We start from the raw sequence: 16,774 nt of genomic DNA on the forward strand, positions 1-16,774 counted from the left end.
GGGAGGCATGTGGGGCCATCTGAGCAGAAGGCAAAAGGCAGGGAGGGAGCTGGCTCGGTTACTTAGGGGAGGAGAGGGGAGGCTTCCAGACAGTGGGATTAAGGAGGTGGCATGATAGCGGCAAAAACTAAGCCAGAGCAGGCAGGCAGGCGGCACACTGTGTGTATGCAGCACTGGACTTGTCTGCTCGAGACCCTGAGTTCAGGCCTCGGTGGCAGATATGCCAGATTTCTGCTCTGGTCTCTCTCTCTCTCTCTCTCTGCCTCTAGGGTTGTCACTGGGGCTCAGTGCTGGCACTACAGTCCACTGCCTTTGGTGGCCATTTTTTCCACTTTTGTTGATAGGACAGAGGGAAATTGAAAGGGAAGGGGGAGATAGAGAGGGAGAGAGAAAGACACCTGCAGACCTGCTTCACCCCTGCATATGGGTAGCCAGGGACTCGAACCCAGATTCTTGTGAGAGTCCTTGTGCACGGTAATGTGTTTGCTTACTCCTAATAGAATCTGACCTAAAGTGAATCTCTGCATCTCCTGCAGGTGACTCCTGCCAGAGGCAGACCTTTGGGAGCTGCTGGCATGTGTCGAATGCCTGTCCCCCTCTCTTTCAGATGGCTTGGCTGGGGGAGCTCCCTGCCTTACCAGTGTTTGGCAATGGAACAAACGTGATTCCAGCAATTCATGTTATGGATCTCGCGGGGTAAGGACTCCCTTAGAGACCTGACTTCCATGTGTTTGTTTATAACATCCATGGAGCACTGGCAAGGTGCTAAGACCCTCGTGCACCTCAGGGCAGTGCTCCTTCCCAGCAACGCCACACAGAAGTTACTGTTCAGTATCTCCATTTGCATCTGATAAACACTGTCCACACCTAAAGGTGCCCCAACTCCCAGCTCTGAGAACAAGCTCAGGTGAACCCCTCAGCAACGTGACCAGCAGTGGCCTGGGAGGTGGAGCACCAGACTTGCAAGCAACAAGGTTCCCTGTTTGGTCCCTGAAACTTCATGTGTCAGAATGATGCCCTGCTTTGTTCTTTCAGAAACATAAACTCTTTAACAGCATAGTTTGTCTTCCAGTTTTGGGATAGAGGAGTTTGCTAGGTGACTTCGGGGGAGGGCATCTCAGATTCTTAGTCTGTTGTCACAGGTGAGTGTGCTACATCCAGCTCAGACAATAGCCAGTTCTAAACCTGAAGTCTTTTTTTAAATTGCTATTGTAGTTATTATTGTTGTTGTTGTTGTTATTGATGTCGTTTGTTGGATAGGACAGAGAGAAATGGAGAGAGGAGGGGAAGACAGAGAGGGGGAGAGAAAGACAGACACCTGCAGACCTGCTTCACCGCCTGTGAAGCGACTCCCCTGCAGGTGGGGAGCCGGGGCCTCGAACCGGGATCTTCACACCAGTCCTTGCGCTTTGCAACTCGTGCGCTTAACCCGCTGCACTACCACCCAGCTCCCTAACCTGAAGTCTTGACTCACACGCATGCATACATGTAGGCACACACACGTGCATTCATACACACCTGCAGGCACCTGAGGCAGAGCTGTCAGATGCCTTTCACACTGAGAGAATCCTGACTCTGCCCCTCTGCGGACTCCGACTCCCCCTCCAGACCAAAGAACTGCTGGCTCCGTGCTGATGTTCTGAGGGCCTGATTCTAGCAGCCTTTGACTGAAGCACTTACGTTTTCCATGCTTTCTTGAGGCTCCTATTTCTAGATCCCATTCTCTCTCCCTCCCACCCACTGGCCACAACCCCAGCCGGATTTTTACACTGACTGGGGACCCCTCGTCTCTACTTTCCAAGGCCACCAACTTAATCTTCACTCCTGAAGGGGCCCTCCCTGCAGCGTGGCTGCTTCCTAGTTCACCCAGAACCTATGCCTGCGTCCGCCAGCATGAACACTGGACCTCTTGTTTCCGCCAAGTTCTGCACGATTACACTATTTAGGTTCTAGAGACCTGGAAGAATCTTCTGTGCTGCTTTTAAGAAGACTAAATTACTTCCCATGGCAGAAGGACTTAGTCCTCCACCCCATCGGTAGCCTTCCCTCCCTCCCCCCCAACCCCACAGGATTCATTGAATAGTGTTCACCCTTTAACACAAAAAGAAACCAAAAGAGACGGTGAGATGAGGCTGGCAAGATGGCTCACTGGATGGTGTGCTACTTTGCCACGTGTGTGGCCCAGGTTCGAGCCTGGCCCCCACCATACTGAAGCAATCTTTGGTGCAGCGGCTTCTCTTTCTCTCCCTCTGACTTATATCTGAATAAGTACAAAGATGCAGTGTTTTGAGAACTTAGTCTAATGTAAATAGGAAACTGGCACATTCCCAGTATGTCCCCTCCTCTCCTGGTGTCTACAGACAAGCAAGGTCACTACGTCTTCTCTTTTTTTTCTACACACACCATTAGACAGAATCAGGGAGAGCCATTTGGAGGGTCATTCATCATGGACCTGGGATGGGGCATCACAGGTCAGCTCTCTGTGTCCTCCTGGCTGGCCACTGTCATGTCTCAGGTCATGTCTGAGTTCCTGCTTCACCACAGAGCCAGACCCACTGGGCTCTGAATTGCAGCTCCAACACTTGTCTGAGAAAGACAAAAGCTTCTGGCTGGCTCCTGTGACAAGTGGACTCATCTTCAATGTAACTGACCGGCCGGCTTTGCTTTGTTCCCTCTGGCGGCCCACAGGGTGGTGCAGAACATCATAGACCACGTGCCCAAGCTCCACTACCTGGTCGCCGTGGATGAGTCTGTGCACACCCTGGAAGACCTGGTCAAGGTACAGCCCCGTCAGAGCTGGGGCCCTCTGGGAACCATTTTACCCTTAAGAGCTGCTTACAGGACCTGGTGTGCTAACGAACTCAAGCACAAGCTAAGCTCTCAAGCAGAAAGCCAAGCTGTGCCACACCAGCCTTGCCATGGGGGCGGAGGGAGCAAGGTTTTACTGCCATTGGAATCCACAGTTGGAGGCTGGAGTACCTCCAATCAACCTGCCCATCCTCAAGAGTGTCACCTTCATGTAGGTGGGAGTGAGGGCAGGGGAGGGGGAGGCAGGCTAGCCAGGAGCTGGGTTTGGTGCACATAGAGAGAAACTGAAGGCTTCCAAATCCTGCCTTCTCAACCAGGGCTCCTCAGACTTCCTCTGGGTTTGCAAAGACTTTGATGCCCAGATGTAATCCCAGGCATCACCGTAAGGGCTGAGCAGAGCTCTTGTTTTAAAATGGGGGAGGGGGGGGACTCGGGCGGTAGCATAGCAGGTTAAGTGCAGGTGGCTCAAAGCACAAGGACCGGCGTAAGGATCCCGGTTCAAGCCTCCAGCTCCCCACCTGCAGGGTATCCCTTCATAAGGGTGAAGCAGGTCTGCAGGTGTCTGTCTGTCTTTTTCTCCCTCTCTGTTTTCCCCTCCTCTCTCCATTTCTCTCTGTCCTATTCAACAATGATGACATCAATAACAATAATAATAACTACAACAATTAAAAAAACAAGGGCAACAAAAGGGAAAGTAAATAAATCTTTTTTAAATAAAATTTAAAAAGAGAAGGGCTGGATAGTGGTGTACCTGGTTCAGTGCACACATTGCAGTGCACAAGGACCCAGGTTGAAGCGCCCCAGTCCCCTCATAAAGGAAGAAGCTTCATGAGTGGTGAAGCAGGACTGCAGGTGTCTCCCTCTCTCTCTCCCCTTCCCTCTAAATGTCTGTCTCTATCCAAGACACATAAATAAAAAAAAAAAGTATATTTAAAAAATAAAGAGGTAGGCATGTACAGCCAAAAAATGAATTTAAAAAAAAAGAAAAGAAAAGCAGGAGGAGGGAAAAGGAAGAGTAGCAGGAGGAGGAGAAGGAAAGAGAGAGAAAGAGTGAGCCAGCCCGGAGTGGTGACGCCCCAGTGCCCACAACAGAACACCCTTCAAAGCAAACTCACCGTGAGCACCTGCAGGAGGCTTGCTGCTTGCTGGAACTCCCTGCACAGATAGCCAGTCTGTGTGTGTGTGTGGGGGGGGGGGGCACTTGCAGCAGGGAGGTGGCTCAGCACAGAGCACAAAGCACAGGACTCGCACCAGGAGGTCAAGTTCAGCCCTGGCACTGTGTATGCCCGAGCTGAGTAGCACTCAGGCCTCCCTCTCTCCTTCTCAAACAAGTAGCTAAGGAGAGTGAGGTAGACAGCATAATGGTTCTGCAAAGAAACTCTCAGGCCTGAGGCTCCAAAGTCCCAGGTTCAATCCCCTGCATCACCATAAACCAGAGTTGAGCAGTGCTCCGGTAAAACAAAATAAATCAACAAGTAGATAACAACACCTTACAGGAGTATGAGATAGCGTTTGTGTTTTTCTCTACTAGTGCATCAGTAAGAGTACTGGTCCTGGGAAGATCCAGAAAGTGCCCAAAGAAAACGCCTTCCTAAGCAAGGAATTAAGAGTAAGTGCGTGGGACTTTCCTCTACTCTTTGTATCGCCATGTCACCTGAACGTCAAAGGTCAGTGCATGAGAGACCATGTTCAAGAGCTGAAGACAAGTGGTCCGGGAGTTGGTGCAGTGGATAAAAGCATCGGACTCTTAAGCATGAGGGCCTGAGTTCAATCCCCGGCAGCACGTGTATCAGGGTGATGGTATTTTCTCTCTCCTCCTATGTTTCTCATTAATAAATAAATAAAATCTTTTAAAAATAAAAAAAAAAAGAGCTGAGGATGGGCGGGAGGAAAGCGGGTTTGTTCAGGTGCTCAGTACCCGAGAAGACGGCAGGCAGGTGCATCTCGGGGTGGGGAGGGGCAGGGAGCTGGGGAAAGGGAGACTGAGCTAGTGAGAGCCCCATCTCCAGGGCATCTCTGACACCAGTACACAACGAGTTCTGGCTGCTCTACTCTGTTCTTGAAAAGAAATTGAAGGCAACGTTCCCGTATGAGGATCGCACTGGAGTGCTTTCGTGCCAGGCTACAGGCATGGCCCCCGTTTCCCACTCACTGTCCTTGTCTGTTCCCTTCTCTATCAGACACACAGGCTCCGTGAGTGCAAACCCCCTCTTTCCTTATTATTCTAGTTAAGGCAGAGGGGAAATAACATGGGGAGGCTGAAGTGAGGGCCACTGGGTGGGTGCCTATGGCCACTCAGAGGCTGCTGGGGAGGCCCACACTGAAAGCCATGGCTAGTGCTAGGTGGCTACCTTCAACAGAAAAGTGGACTTTTTAACTGGTCAGTCACAAATATTAGCACTTGAGGGACTGGACTCAGACTAAGCCTGGTTGTCCATCTCATCGTCAGTCGGCTCCTCCTCCCCAACACCAATGCCTGAGAGCCACGTAGCGCTTTCCTGCAGACCTGTCCTTTCTCCTGTAGACCTGTCCCCTCCTGCAGACTTGTTCTCTCTCCTGAAGACCTGTCCCCTCCTGCAGACCTGTCCTCTCTCCTGCAGACCTGTCCCCTCCTGCAGACCTGTCCTCTCTCCTGCAGACCTGTCCCCTCCTGCAGACCTGTGCTCTCTCCTGCAGACCTGTCCCCTCCTGCAGACCTGTGCTCTCTCCTGCAGACCTGTCCTCTCTCCTGCAGACCTGTCCCCTCCTGCAGACCTGTGCTCTCTCCTGCAGACCTGTCCCCTCCTGCAGACCTGTGCTCTCTCCTGCAGACCTGTCCTTTTTTCTGCAGACCTGTTCTCTATTCTGAAAAACCATTGGAAGTTGTGGTTGGAAAAATCACTCAAAAGCTTTTTTGCATATCAAATGGTAGATGGCGTTCTCCCCATTATCAACGGGATATATTTCAAGACACCCCCAGTGAGTGCCTGCCCCCATAATAGTACTTAAACTATCATACCCAGGCTGGTTTTAAGTTACAGATGAGCTGGTATCCCTGGGAAGTGGCACATAGGTGGAGCTCTGGACTTAGAAGTTTCAGGTCCTGAGTTTGATCCCCAATCCTGCTTTGATCACTTTCTTTCACTCTGCTCTCTCTATGTACCAACTTTCCTGAAATAAATGAAATAAATCAAAACTATAAGAGGAGGAGCTGGGTGGTGGCATACTTGGTTGAGTGCACATATTACAGTACACAAGGACATGGGTTCAAAAACCCAGGGGGAAAGCTTTGCAAGTGGTAAAGCAGAGCTGCAGGTGTCTCTCTGTCTCTCTCCCTGTCTACCTCCCCTCCTCCACTCAATTTCTGGCTGCCTGAGATAGAGGAAAGACACCACAACACCAGCTCATCATCCATGGAGTTTCCCAGTGCTGACCATGGTGCTCCTAGGGGCCTCGAACCAGGGCCTCATGCCCAGTGAGTTATGCTCTGTCAGGTGAGCTACCTCCAGGCCCCGTCATTGACTTGCAGATTTAGTAATCACATACATTTCTTCCGGAATAGCAGTGGTGAGTTTAGGTTTGTGTTGAAAGAAAGAAAGAGAGAGAGAAAGAAAGGAAGGAAGAAAGAAGGGAAAGAAAGGAAGAAAAGGAGAGGACAGATCATTAATCTCCCTTTAATCTTAGCAAGACTGCCTGGACCACTTGCTGGTCAACCTGAGAATGGAAGCCCTCTTCGTGAAAGAGAATTTCAACATCCGGTGGGTTGCGCAAACAGGCTTTGTGGATAACATCAGCACCATCCTCAAGGAGTACAAGCAGAGCCGGCATTTACTGGTAACTATGAGCACGTCCTGCCTAACCGCCCAGCGCAAGCCAAGGAGACAAAGCTGGAAGTGTGACCATTCCTAGGACACCTCTTTATTTTTCCAGTGCCCACACTTGTGAATTCAAGTCCCTTGTCACATGGGAACACACTGTAGGTTATACTTGTCAACCAAACATTGCACATGTGAGAGTCACACAGATATTGACTTATGTTGGGATTGAAGGGAGCTTGAGTTCTCAAAATTGATGGGTCCAAAGTGGTCCAGACAAAGAAAAATATCAGACACACCACATATCCTGCCCTGGCTCGGACACACATTGGGTGGAAGAGAAAGTCTGTTTGCTTGCTGCCCATTCCTACTGGCCCAGCAGGTCATCATGATTTATTTATTTTGCCTGCAGGGTTATCAATGGGGCTTGGTGTCAACACTACAAATCCACTGCTCCCGGAGGCCATTTTTCCATTGTTGCTGTTGCTGTTATTATCATCTTTGTTGCAGCTGCGGCTGCTGTTGTTAGATAGGACAGAGAGAAATCGAGACAGGAAGGGAAGACTGAGGCTTGGAGAAGTAGAGGCGTACCTGAATGAGTGCATGTTACAGGGCACAAGGACCTGGGTTCTAGCCCCCAGCCCCCATCTGCAGCAGGGGAAGCTTCACAAGTGATGAAAGAGTGCTGCTGGTCTCTCTCTCTCTCTCTCTCCCCACTTCTAACTTCTCTCTGTCTGGACCATATATATATATTTTTTATTGTCTTTGTTTCTTAATTTTTTAAATTATTTTAATCTATTGGATAGAAACAACCAGAAATTGATAGGGAAAGGGGAGATAGAGAGAGACAGAGAGACACCTGCAGCCCTGCTTCACCACTTGCGAAGCTTTCCCCCTACAGATGGGGACTGGGCTCGAACCTGGGTCTTTGTGGACTGTAACATGTGCGCTCAAACAGGTGCACCACCACCTGGGCCCTATTATTTCTGTTTATTGGATAGTAGAGATGGCCAGAACTTAAGGGGGAATGGGGAGATAGAGAGGGTAGATAGCATAATGGTTATGCAAAGAGACACTCATGCCTGAGGCTCCAAAGTCCCAAATTCAATCCTCTGCACCACCATAAACCAGAGCTGAGCAGTATTATGGTTAAAAAAAAAAGAGGGAGAGACAGAGAGACACCCTGCCTCACCACTTGTGAAGCTTTCCCCCTGCAGGTGAGGACCTAGGGGCTTTAACCCAGGTCCTTGCACACTGTAAAATGTGCACTCAACCAGGTGTGCCACCACCTGGCCCCAATAGAAAATATATATTTATTTATGTTCCCTTTTGCTACCCTTGTTTTTTTTTATTATTGTTGTAGTTATTGATGTCATTTTAGAAAGGAGAGAGAGAAATGGAGAGAGAAGGGGAAGACAGAGGTGGGGGTAGAAAGATAGACACGTGCAGACCTGCTTCACCACCTGTGAAGCAACTGTCCTCCAGGTGGAGAGTCGGGGGCTCAAACCGGGGCCCTTATGTCGGTGCTTGTGCTTTGCACCACATGCACTTTAACCCACTGCGCTACTGCCCAACTTCCCCAACAAAAATATTTTTAAAAAGAGAGAGAGAGAGAAGTGAAGACATGCCTTCAAGGACACTAGTAAGGGTCAGGTTAGCTCAGATGCAAACACAGCGAGAAGGGTTACCCAGCTTCAAGCCCCACCCTTGCTCTCTGAAGCTTGCTCCCTGATCAAACCTTTGCATTTAATCCTGGGAAGCATGTGTAAGATTAAAGTGGGTAGACAGTTTTTTCCCAGTTTTTTGGACAGGACAGAGAGAAATTGAGAGGGGAGAGAAAGACAGAAAGGGAGACAGAGAGACACCTGCAGCCCTGCTTCACCACTCATGAAGCTTCCCCCCTGCAGGTGGGCATCAGGGGCTTGAACTTGGGTCCTTACGTATTGTAACTTGAGCACTTAACCAGGTGTGCCACCACCTGGTCCCTTTATCCAGCTTCTGTCGTTCCTACTTTATTGATCTTTGGTCCGTACTCCCAGAGGGATAAAGAATAGGGAAGCTTCCAATGGCGGGGATGAAATATGGAGCTCTGATGGTAGGAATTATATGAAATTGTACCCCTCTTATCCTACAATCCTATCAATCATTATTAAATCACTAATAAAAAGAACCCTCCTTAAAGACTGAGTCAAACCTAAGAAAGAAAGGGAGAAAGAAAGACAGAGAGAAAGAAAGGAAGGAAGAAAGAAAGAAAGAAAGAAAGAAAGAAAGGAAGAATGAAAGGAAGGAAGGAAGGAAAGAATAAAGGAAGGATAGTAGAAAGGGAGAGAGGGAGAGAGAGAGAGAGAGAGAGAGAGAGAAATCCTGAAGACAAACAGCAGTGGAAGTGACTCTGGGCAAGGTCACTAAGGATCCAGAATTAACTGCAGGACCAATAGGGTTTCAAAAAGAGACACCCCCCTCCCCAAAGCGAAAGTAAACAGATCTTTCTTTCTTTTTTTATTTATAAAAAAGGAAATGCTGACAAAACCATAAGATAAGAGGGATACAACTCCACACAGTTCCCACCACCAGAACTCTGTATCCCATCCCCTCCCCTGGTAGCTCTCCTATTCTTTATCCCTCTGGGAGTATGGACCCAGGGTCATTGTGGGATGCAGAAGGTGGAAGGTCTGGCTTCTGTAATTACTTCCCCGCTGAACATGGGCGTTGACAGGTGGATCCATACTCCCAGCCTGTCTCTCTCTTTCCCTAGTGGGGTGGAGCTCTGGGGAAGCGGAGCTCCGAGACACATTGGTGGGGTCGTCTGTCCAGGGAAGTCTGGTTGGCATCATGCTGGCACCTAGAACCTGGTGGCTGAAATGAGAGTTCACACACAAAGCCCAACAAGTTGTTGATTACAAACAGATCTTTCAGAGCTCGCTTCAGCCTAGTCCTGTTGTCTTCTTCCAGCCCATCAAGATTTGCATTCTGGGGCCTCCGGCCGTGGGCAAGTCCAGCATTGCGGAAGCCTTGTGCAAGCATTACAAGCTGCACCGCGTCCACCTGAAGGATGTCATTTCCGAAGCCATCGCAAAGCTGGTAACACACTCAGCTGTTGTTCTGGCGTCTACAGGAATTCTGGGACGCACAGCAATGTCCCTAGGCTTTACTCCTTTCAGTGGATGTGTGTGGGGAGGCACACGCGCTGCCCAGGGTCAAACTCACGCTTGAAGAGTCCAACACTTGATCCACCTCCTGGGCTGCTGGAGCTCTTGTATTATTATTTGTCTTTCTTTCTTTTTTTAAATATTTATCTATTTATTTATTCATTCTCTTTTGTTGTCCTTGTTTTCTTGTTGTAATTATTGTTGTTGTTATTGATGTTGTCGTTGTTGGACAGGACAGAGAGAAATGGAGAGAGGAGGGGAAGACAGAGAGAGGGAGAGAAAGACAGACACCTGCAGACCTGCTTCACCGCCTGTGAAGCGACTCCCCTGCAGGTGGGGAGCCGGGGGCTCGAACCGGGATCTTTATGCTGGTCCTGGTGCTTTGTGCCACGTGTGCTTAACCCACTGTATTATTATTTTTCAAGAGGCTTTGCTTCATCAATTACTAAAAGATCACCAATTTCACATAGCATCCTACAAAGAGATATGTCATCTTCTTAGAAAAAATTTAAGCTGTTATTTTTTTTTAAGATTTTTTTTTGTTGCCTTTGTTGTTTCATTGTAGTTATTGTTGTAGTTATTGATGTCTTCGTTGTTGGATAGGACAGAGGGAAATGGAGAGAGGAGGGGAAGACAGAGAGGGGGAGAGAAAGATAGACACCTGCAGACCTGCTTCACCGCCTGTGAAGTGACTTCCCTGCAAGTGGGGAGCCAGGGGCTCGAACCAGCATCTTTAGGCTGGTCCTTGCGCTTTGCGCCATGTGCACTTAACCCACTGCGCTACCGCCTGACTCCCAAGATTTTATTTATTAATGAAAAAGATAAGAAGAGAGAGAGAGAAGAACCAGATATCACTCTGGTACGTGTGCTGCCGGGGATTGAACTCAGGCCCTCATGCTTGAGAGTCTAGTTCCTTAGCCACTGCACCAACTCCTGGACCACAAGCTGTTATTTTATAGAGAGAGAGTCAGAGAGGCAGAGACAGAGATCCAGTCGGTCCTGGGTCCTCGGGGCAGGGGCACTCAGCCTGTTGCCCAGCCCAGTAAGCAAATGCATGACCTCCCCCCCCTCCAACTTCACTGACGTATAGAATCCTTAGATTGACCGTGGTAGATGCATCACTGCATGTCCATAAATGGCTACTGGGAAATAGTCTCGAGTTCTGCAAAGTGGATCTGCTCCAAGGAAGCAGAATACCTGGGAAAGTGTGTTTTAAAAAAAAATGTATGGTGGTCTGGGAGGTGGCGCAGTGATAAGGTTTTGGACTCTCAAGCATGAGGTCCTGAGTTCGATCCCCGGCAGGACATGTGCCAGAGTGATGTCTGGTGCTTTCTCTCTTCTCCTATATTTCTCATTAATAAATAAATAAAATCTTTTTTAAAAAAAATGTATGGAGGTGGGCAGAACCATGGTGCACAGGTTCAAGCCCCTGGCTCCCCACCTTCGGGGGAGGGGAGGATGGTTCTCAAGCAGTGAACCAGGTCTGCAAGTCTCTCTTTCTCTCTCATCTCCCCTCTCAATTTCTCTCTGTCCTGTTGATTTAAAAAAAAAGGGGGGGTTGGGTAGTAGTGTAAAGGGTTAAGCACACGTGGCATGAAGCACAAGGACTGGCATTAAAATCCCGATTCAAGCTCCTGCTCTCCACCTTCAGGGGAGTCGCTTCATAGGCGGTGAAGCAGGTCTGCAGGTGTCTGTCTTTCTCTCTCCCTCTTTTGTCTTCCCCTCCTCTCTCCATTTCTCTCTATTCTATCCAACAACAGCATCAATAACAACAGCAACAATAAAAAACAACAAGGGCAACAAAAAGGAAAAATAAATAAATATAAATAAATTGATTAATTAAATAAATAGGGGCGAGGGTAGATAGCATAATGGTTATGCAAACAGACTCTTATGCCTGAGGCTCTGTCAGGTTCCCAGATTCAATCCCCCGCACTATCATAAGCCAGAGCTGAGCAGTGCTCTAGTTAATAAATAAATAAATAAATAAATAAATAAAAATTTAAGAAAGAAAAACTTAAAAAAGGAAATTGGCCTCAGAAGGTCTCTGAACAGCATCACACAGTCATGAGGTCCCGAGTTCATTTCCTGGCACTGCATTATTATTATTTATTATTTATTATTATTTGTAATGCGAGAGAGAGACCAGGGACCCTTGCTGGTATATGTGATGCGAAGGATCGAACCCAGGGCCCCAGACAGGCTAGTTCTGTGCTCTGCCCCCCGTGTGGGTCTCAGCCTTCCCCAGGTCACCTGTCAGGTGATTTGGAGGCAGCACGTGAGAGCAGGACACTGTCATTTCATGTCCTTGCTGCGTGCAGGAGGCCATTGTCGCACCCAAAGACATCGGGGAAGGAGAAGAGGAAGTAGAGGAGGAAGAGGAGGAGGAGGAGAATGTGGAAGACGCCCAGGAGCTCTTGGACGGCGTCAAGGAAAACTTGGAGCAGAACGCAGGTAAGGCAGCACAGCCAGTGCACACTGCTCCTAGCAGGGCTTGGCTCTCCTGTTCTAGAACATTCCTCATGGGCCGGAGCTTCCCCCAGTGCTGCACTCTCTCTCCTTCTTCCTCCTTCTGTCTCTCTGTTTGTCTTCCTGCCTCAACGGGAAAAAGGAAAAACAACAAAGAAAGAAAAGTGTCAGTCCGAAATCACATGTGCCAGAGGCCCCAGGTTTGCAACAGATAAAGAGAAGCAGCATTGTGTGTGTGTTGGCTTTGTTCTCTGGTGAGGCTCAGAACAGAACAGAGCATCATAAACAGGAGAGTGGTGCTCTGTTCTGTCTCTCTACAAAATGAGAACAAGGGAGTCTGGCGGTAGCGCAGCGGACTAAGCACACATGGTGCAAAACGCAAGGACTGGCGTAAGGATCCCGGTTCGAGCCCCTGGCTCCCTTCCCTTCACAGAAGGTGAAGCAGGTCTGCAGGTGTCTGTCTTTCTCTCCCCCTCTCTGTCTTCCCTTCCTCTCTCTATTTCTCTCTGTCCTATCCAATAACATCGACATCAATAACAACAACAACAATAACTCCAACAATAAAAAAACAAGGGCAACAAAAGGGAATAAGTAAATAAAAGTAAATTAAAAAAAAAAAAGAACAAAACCCAACTTGTTTTCTATTAAAAGCTAAGTCCAGGCGGCCTGGAAGTTCACACAGTGGATAAAGTATCTCATTCTCAAGTATGAGGTTTTGAGTTCAGACCCCAGAGTTCAGTGTGGTACTCTAGTTACTGTCCTCCCTTTCCCCCCCTCTGTCTCTCCGCCTCCTCTCGTTAATAAGTTAAATTTTAAAAGTTCATTTTAATATTTTACTTATTTATTTATTTGATAGACACAAAGAGAAATCTAGAGGGAAGGGGAAAGACAGAGAGGGAAAGAGACAGAGAGACACCTACAGCCCTGCTTCACTGCTCCTAAAACTTTCTGCCTGCAGGTGGGGACCTGTCTCTTGAACCTGGATCCTTGTGCACTGTAATATGAGCACTCAACCAGGTGCGCCATCAGCACACCTGGCCCCAAATTAAAAAAAAATTTTTTAAGGGAGAGGTTCAGAAGTTATGGCAACAAAGAAATTTCAATCATGATCATATCTCTCCCCACGGTTGGGAAAATAGCAACTTTTGCTTCCTCCTCTTTTTTTTTTTTAAGATTTTATTTATTAATTAATGAGAAAGATAGGAGGAGAGAGAGAAAGAACCAGACATCACTCTGGTACATGTGCTGCCAGGGGTCAAACTCAGGACCTCATGCCTGAGAGTCAAAGGCTCTATCCACTGTGCTACCTCCCGGGCCACCACCTTTTGCTTCTTTGTCAACCATCTGATCATTAGATGAGGGTGGAGAGGAGGTTCTACTTAAGGTTAAAAAAAAAAAAATTAGGTGGTAGCACACCTCGCTGAGTTCACATGTTACAATGCACAAGAACCTGGGTGCGAGCCCCTAGTCCCCACCTGTAGGGGGAAAGCTTCACGAGTGGTGAAGCAGTGCTGCAAATATCTCTCTGTGTCTCTCCCTCTCCATATCCCCTTCCTCATAATTTCTGCTTGCCTGTATCAAATAAATAAAGATAGTTAAAAAAATTTTTTTTAATCAAGGCCAGGGAGACAGTATAAAATTTATGCAAAAAAACTTCCATTTCTGAGGTTCAGGCTCAGTCACAAGCACCATCATAAATCAGAGCTGAGCTGAACAGTGCACTAGTTAAAAAAAAAAAATCAAACGCGTGGTTACAAAGCTCATTAGAGTGCACGATGGTCATACCAAGAAGCTCTCATGTCTGAGGTGGCAAAGGTCCGGGTTCAATCCACAGCACCACCATAAACCAGAACTGAGCAGTGCTCTGGATAAATTAAAGAAAATAGATATAGTTAAAAGACAAACCAGGAAGAAATATCTGCCCCCCAAGTATGAGAAAGAGTTAATAGCCAGCTGGGGAAGATAGCCTAATGGTGATGCAAATAGACTCTCATACCTGAGGCTCCAAAGTCCCAGGTTCAATTCCCCACACTGCCATAAACTCTGGTGTTTCTCACTGTGCTTCTCTCTGTCTGCATATCTCTCAAAAATAAAGTAAAATATTTTAAAATAATAAAAAAAAGAATCAATCTCCTTAATATGTAAAATGCTTAGGCAAACTAAGACATCAGCTCCCTAGTGGGAAAAAAAATGAATAACTTGTACTAGTAATTCATGCAAGAAGAAGTGCAAGTGGATGGAAAAATGTTTTATTCACCTAGTAATTTTAACCAGTTCATTGAATAAACTAATGACACCAAGACACTGTTTTAAACAGGACTTCTGGGTACATTCTTTCCCACCCTTGGCTGGAATTTCAGGCAGTTCCTACGTAGAACTCATAGGTAATAAGTAACCTCTCTGTCCTAGCTTTGAGCAGTTTGTTTGTTTGTTTGTTTGTTCGTTTGTTTTACAAGAGCACTGCTCAACTGCAGCTTATGGTGGTACAGGGGATTGAACCTGGGACTTTTGGAGCCTCAGGCAAGAGAGCTGTTTGCATAACCGTTATACTATCTACCCCCAACTAAGCAGTTCTTTCCAGTAACTACTAGCTGCCTTTTGATCTGGCAGGATTCTGGTAGCCTTTCTTTCTTTCTTTCTCTTTCTTTTTTTTTTTTTTTTTGACAGGGATACATTGAGAGGGAAGGGTCGATAGAGAGGGAGAGAGACAGAGAGACACCTGCAGACCTGCTTCACCATTTGTGAAGCGCCCTCTCTGCAGGTGGCAAGTGGGTCTGGAACCTGGATCCTTGTGTGTGGTGATATATGTGCTTAACTAAGTGCACCACTGCCCAGCCACCTTACCTCTCTCTCCTCTCAAAAAAGAGTGGAGAATGAAAGACTGAAGCAGGGAGGCTGCTTAGCTGTGCTGTGTGGACAAGCCCTGCGTCCACCCCCCAGCTCCACCTTCATAGTATAGAGAGATTTTTAAATCCAGTGCCACTGTTCCCACAAAAGAAATCTTAGTCCTTGTCTGCTTTCCAGCTGTCTTTGTGTACTTTCCTGACTACCATGCAGTGAGCCTGCCCGTTAACTCCTCAAATCGTGCAGATGGAAGGGCCCAGAAGTCTTACCCAAAATGACACAGCGTGCTGTCAAGTAGCCACTGAGCCCTTTCCACGCCCACGGAGGCGGAGGAGAACATGAACCAGAGAAGAGACAGGCAGGGCCGAGTTGAGAAGTTCATATGTTGCCCAAGCTTCAGGAGGGCCTGTCCTTGGCAGGAGACTCTGCTCCTCCCCCAGATGTGAGGCCAGACCAGGTCGTCAGCCTCAGCAGAGAGGGAGCCTGGGAGAGAGAAGAGATCAGTGTTGAGCAGCAGCTAGGCTCCCTCCCCACCCTGGCCCTCACGGGTATGCCCATGGAGCCAACCGGAGGCTTCCTGTGTTGAGTGGAGCAATTTATTCAGCCCCCTTTAACTGTGGAAGGTGGTTGTGCCTTCCTCTCTCAAGTTTGTCTAAAAGCCCTTCCAGTTCTTATTTACCTGAACCTGTGACAAGGTTGGATTGATTTGAACAGAGCAAGACCTTTGAGCCCCACACAGGAATCTCACCACTAGGACAGAGACATAGTGAACTCACTTTTCTGACCCAGTTTGGTTTGTTTATATTGTTATTACCTGGGCTGCACTGCTCCAGGTTGAGTTTTTCCGATACAAATATACATCTCCTCTCCCTCTCTCTCTGTGTGTGTGTGTGTGTGTGTGTGTGTGTGTGTGTGTGTGTGTGTGTACTGCTCAGCTCTGGCTAGTGATGATACCAGGGACTGAATGTGGGTTAGAATCTCAGGCATGAAAAGTCTTTTGCAGAAGCACTTCCCTGCCCAATTTAGATCATTAAAACAACAACAAGGACAGCATGTTTTATTATGACCCTGAATGTAAGCTAACAGTGACTGTTCTAAACAAGGCCTGATAGTAACACTTTAAATATTAGTGCCATTTCAAATATAGACTGAAATTAAAAGGGGGGTGGCAGCATGGTGTTTGAAAGGTAGTTCAGAATGCCTATGAACATTCACTTTTATTAAAATATTTTTACTATTTTTTTTGGAAAAGTTCTGTTTTTATTTTTTTCTCCTTTTTCAGTCATTTTATTTTAATGAGGAAAAAAAAGAGGTATTTTTTTCAGTGTATATATAAAGATTTGTGTGAGAGAGAGAACTAGAGCATCACTCTGGCACATGTCATGCTGGGGCTTGAACTCATGACCTTGTACTTGAGAAACCAACACTCTATCCACTGTGCCACCTCCCAGACCACCATTTGTGTGTGTGTGTGTGTGTGTGTGTGTATGTGTGTATGTGTGTGGCCAGGAATCAAACCTCAGGTCTCACACAAGTGAAGTTCACAGTCCTGGAACATTGTGCAATTCTGTCATTGAAACCCATGACTTTGGTACTGAACCACGTGCTCCTTCAGGCATCTGACAGCCAGACTTAAAGACTTTTCACTTTAAGGGGGCCAGGTGTTGCTACACCTGGTTGAGAGCACTTAGTGCCAGACAAAGACCTGCA

General features: G+C 47.5%; 1 protein-coding gene and 1 long non-coding RNA gene across 2 annotated transcripts in view; one reads left to right on the plus strand and one right to left on the minus strand.

Moving 5' to 3' along the window:
• Nucleotides 1–16,774, plus strand: part of AK7 (adenylate kinase 7) — a 49,851-nt gene that overhangs the window by 18,339 nt on the left and 14,738 nt on the right. The window contains exons 7-12 of the mRNA XM_060181019.1: nt 608–696; nt 2,689–2,779; nt 4,340–4,417; nt 6,472–6,621; nt 9,555–9,683; nt 12,073–12,205. Of these exons, the coding sequence (XP_060037002.1) occupies nt 608–696; nt 2,689–2,779; nt 4,340–4,417; nt 6,472–6,621; nt 9,555–9,683; nt 12,073–12,205 (670 nt within the window). The remainder of the gene's footprint in view (nt 1–607; nt 697–2,688; nt 2,780–4,339; nt 4,418–6,471; nt 6,622–9,554; nt 9,684–12,072; nt 12,206–16,774) is intronic.
• On the minus strand, nt 12,213–15,590 carry LOC132535420 (uncharacterized). Its single transcript, XR_009547204.1, has 3 exons — nt 15,334–15,590; nt 14,006–14,084; nt 12,213–12,343 (listed from the first exon to the last, which is right to left on the minus strand). It is a non-coding gene; the product is annotated as an uncharacterized LOC132535420 (long non-coding RNA).

This window comes from Erinaceus europaeus, chromosome 22 (assembly GCF_950295315.1).
Source record: "Erinaceus europaeus chromosome 22, mEriEur2.1, whole genome shotgun sequence".
NCBI lineage: Eukaryota > Metazoa > Chordata > Mammalia > Eulipotyphla > Erinaceidae > Erinaceus > Erinaceus europaeus.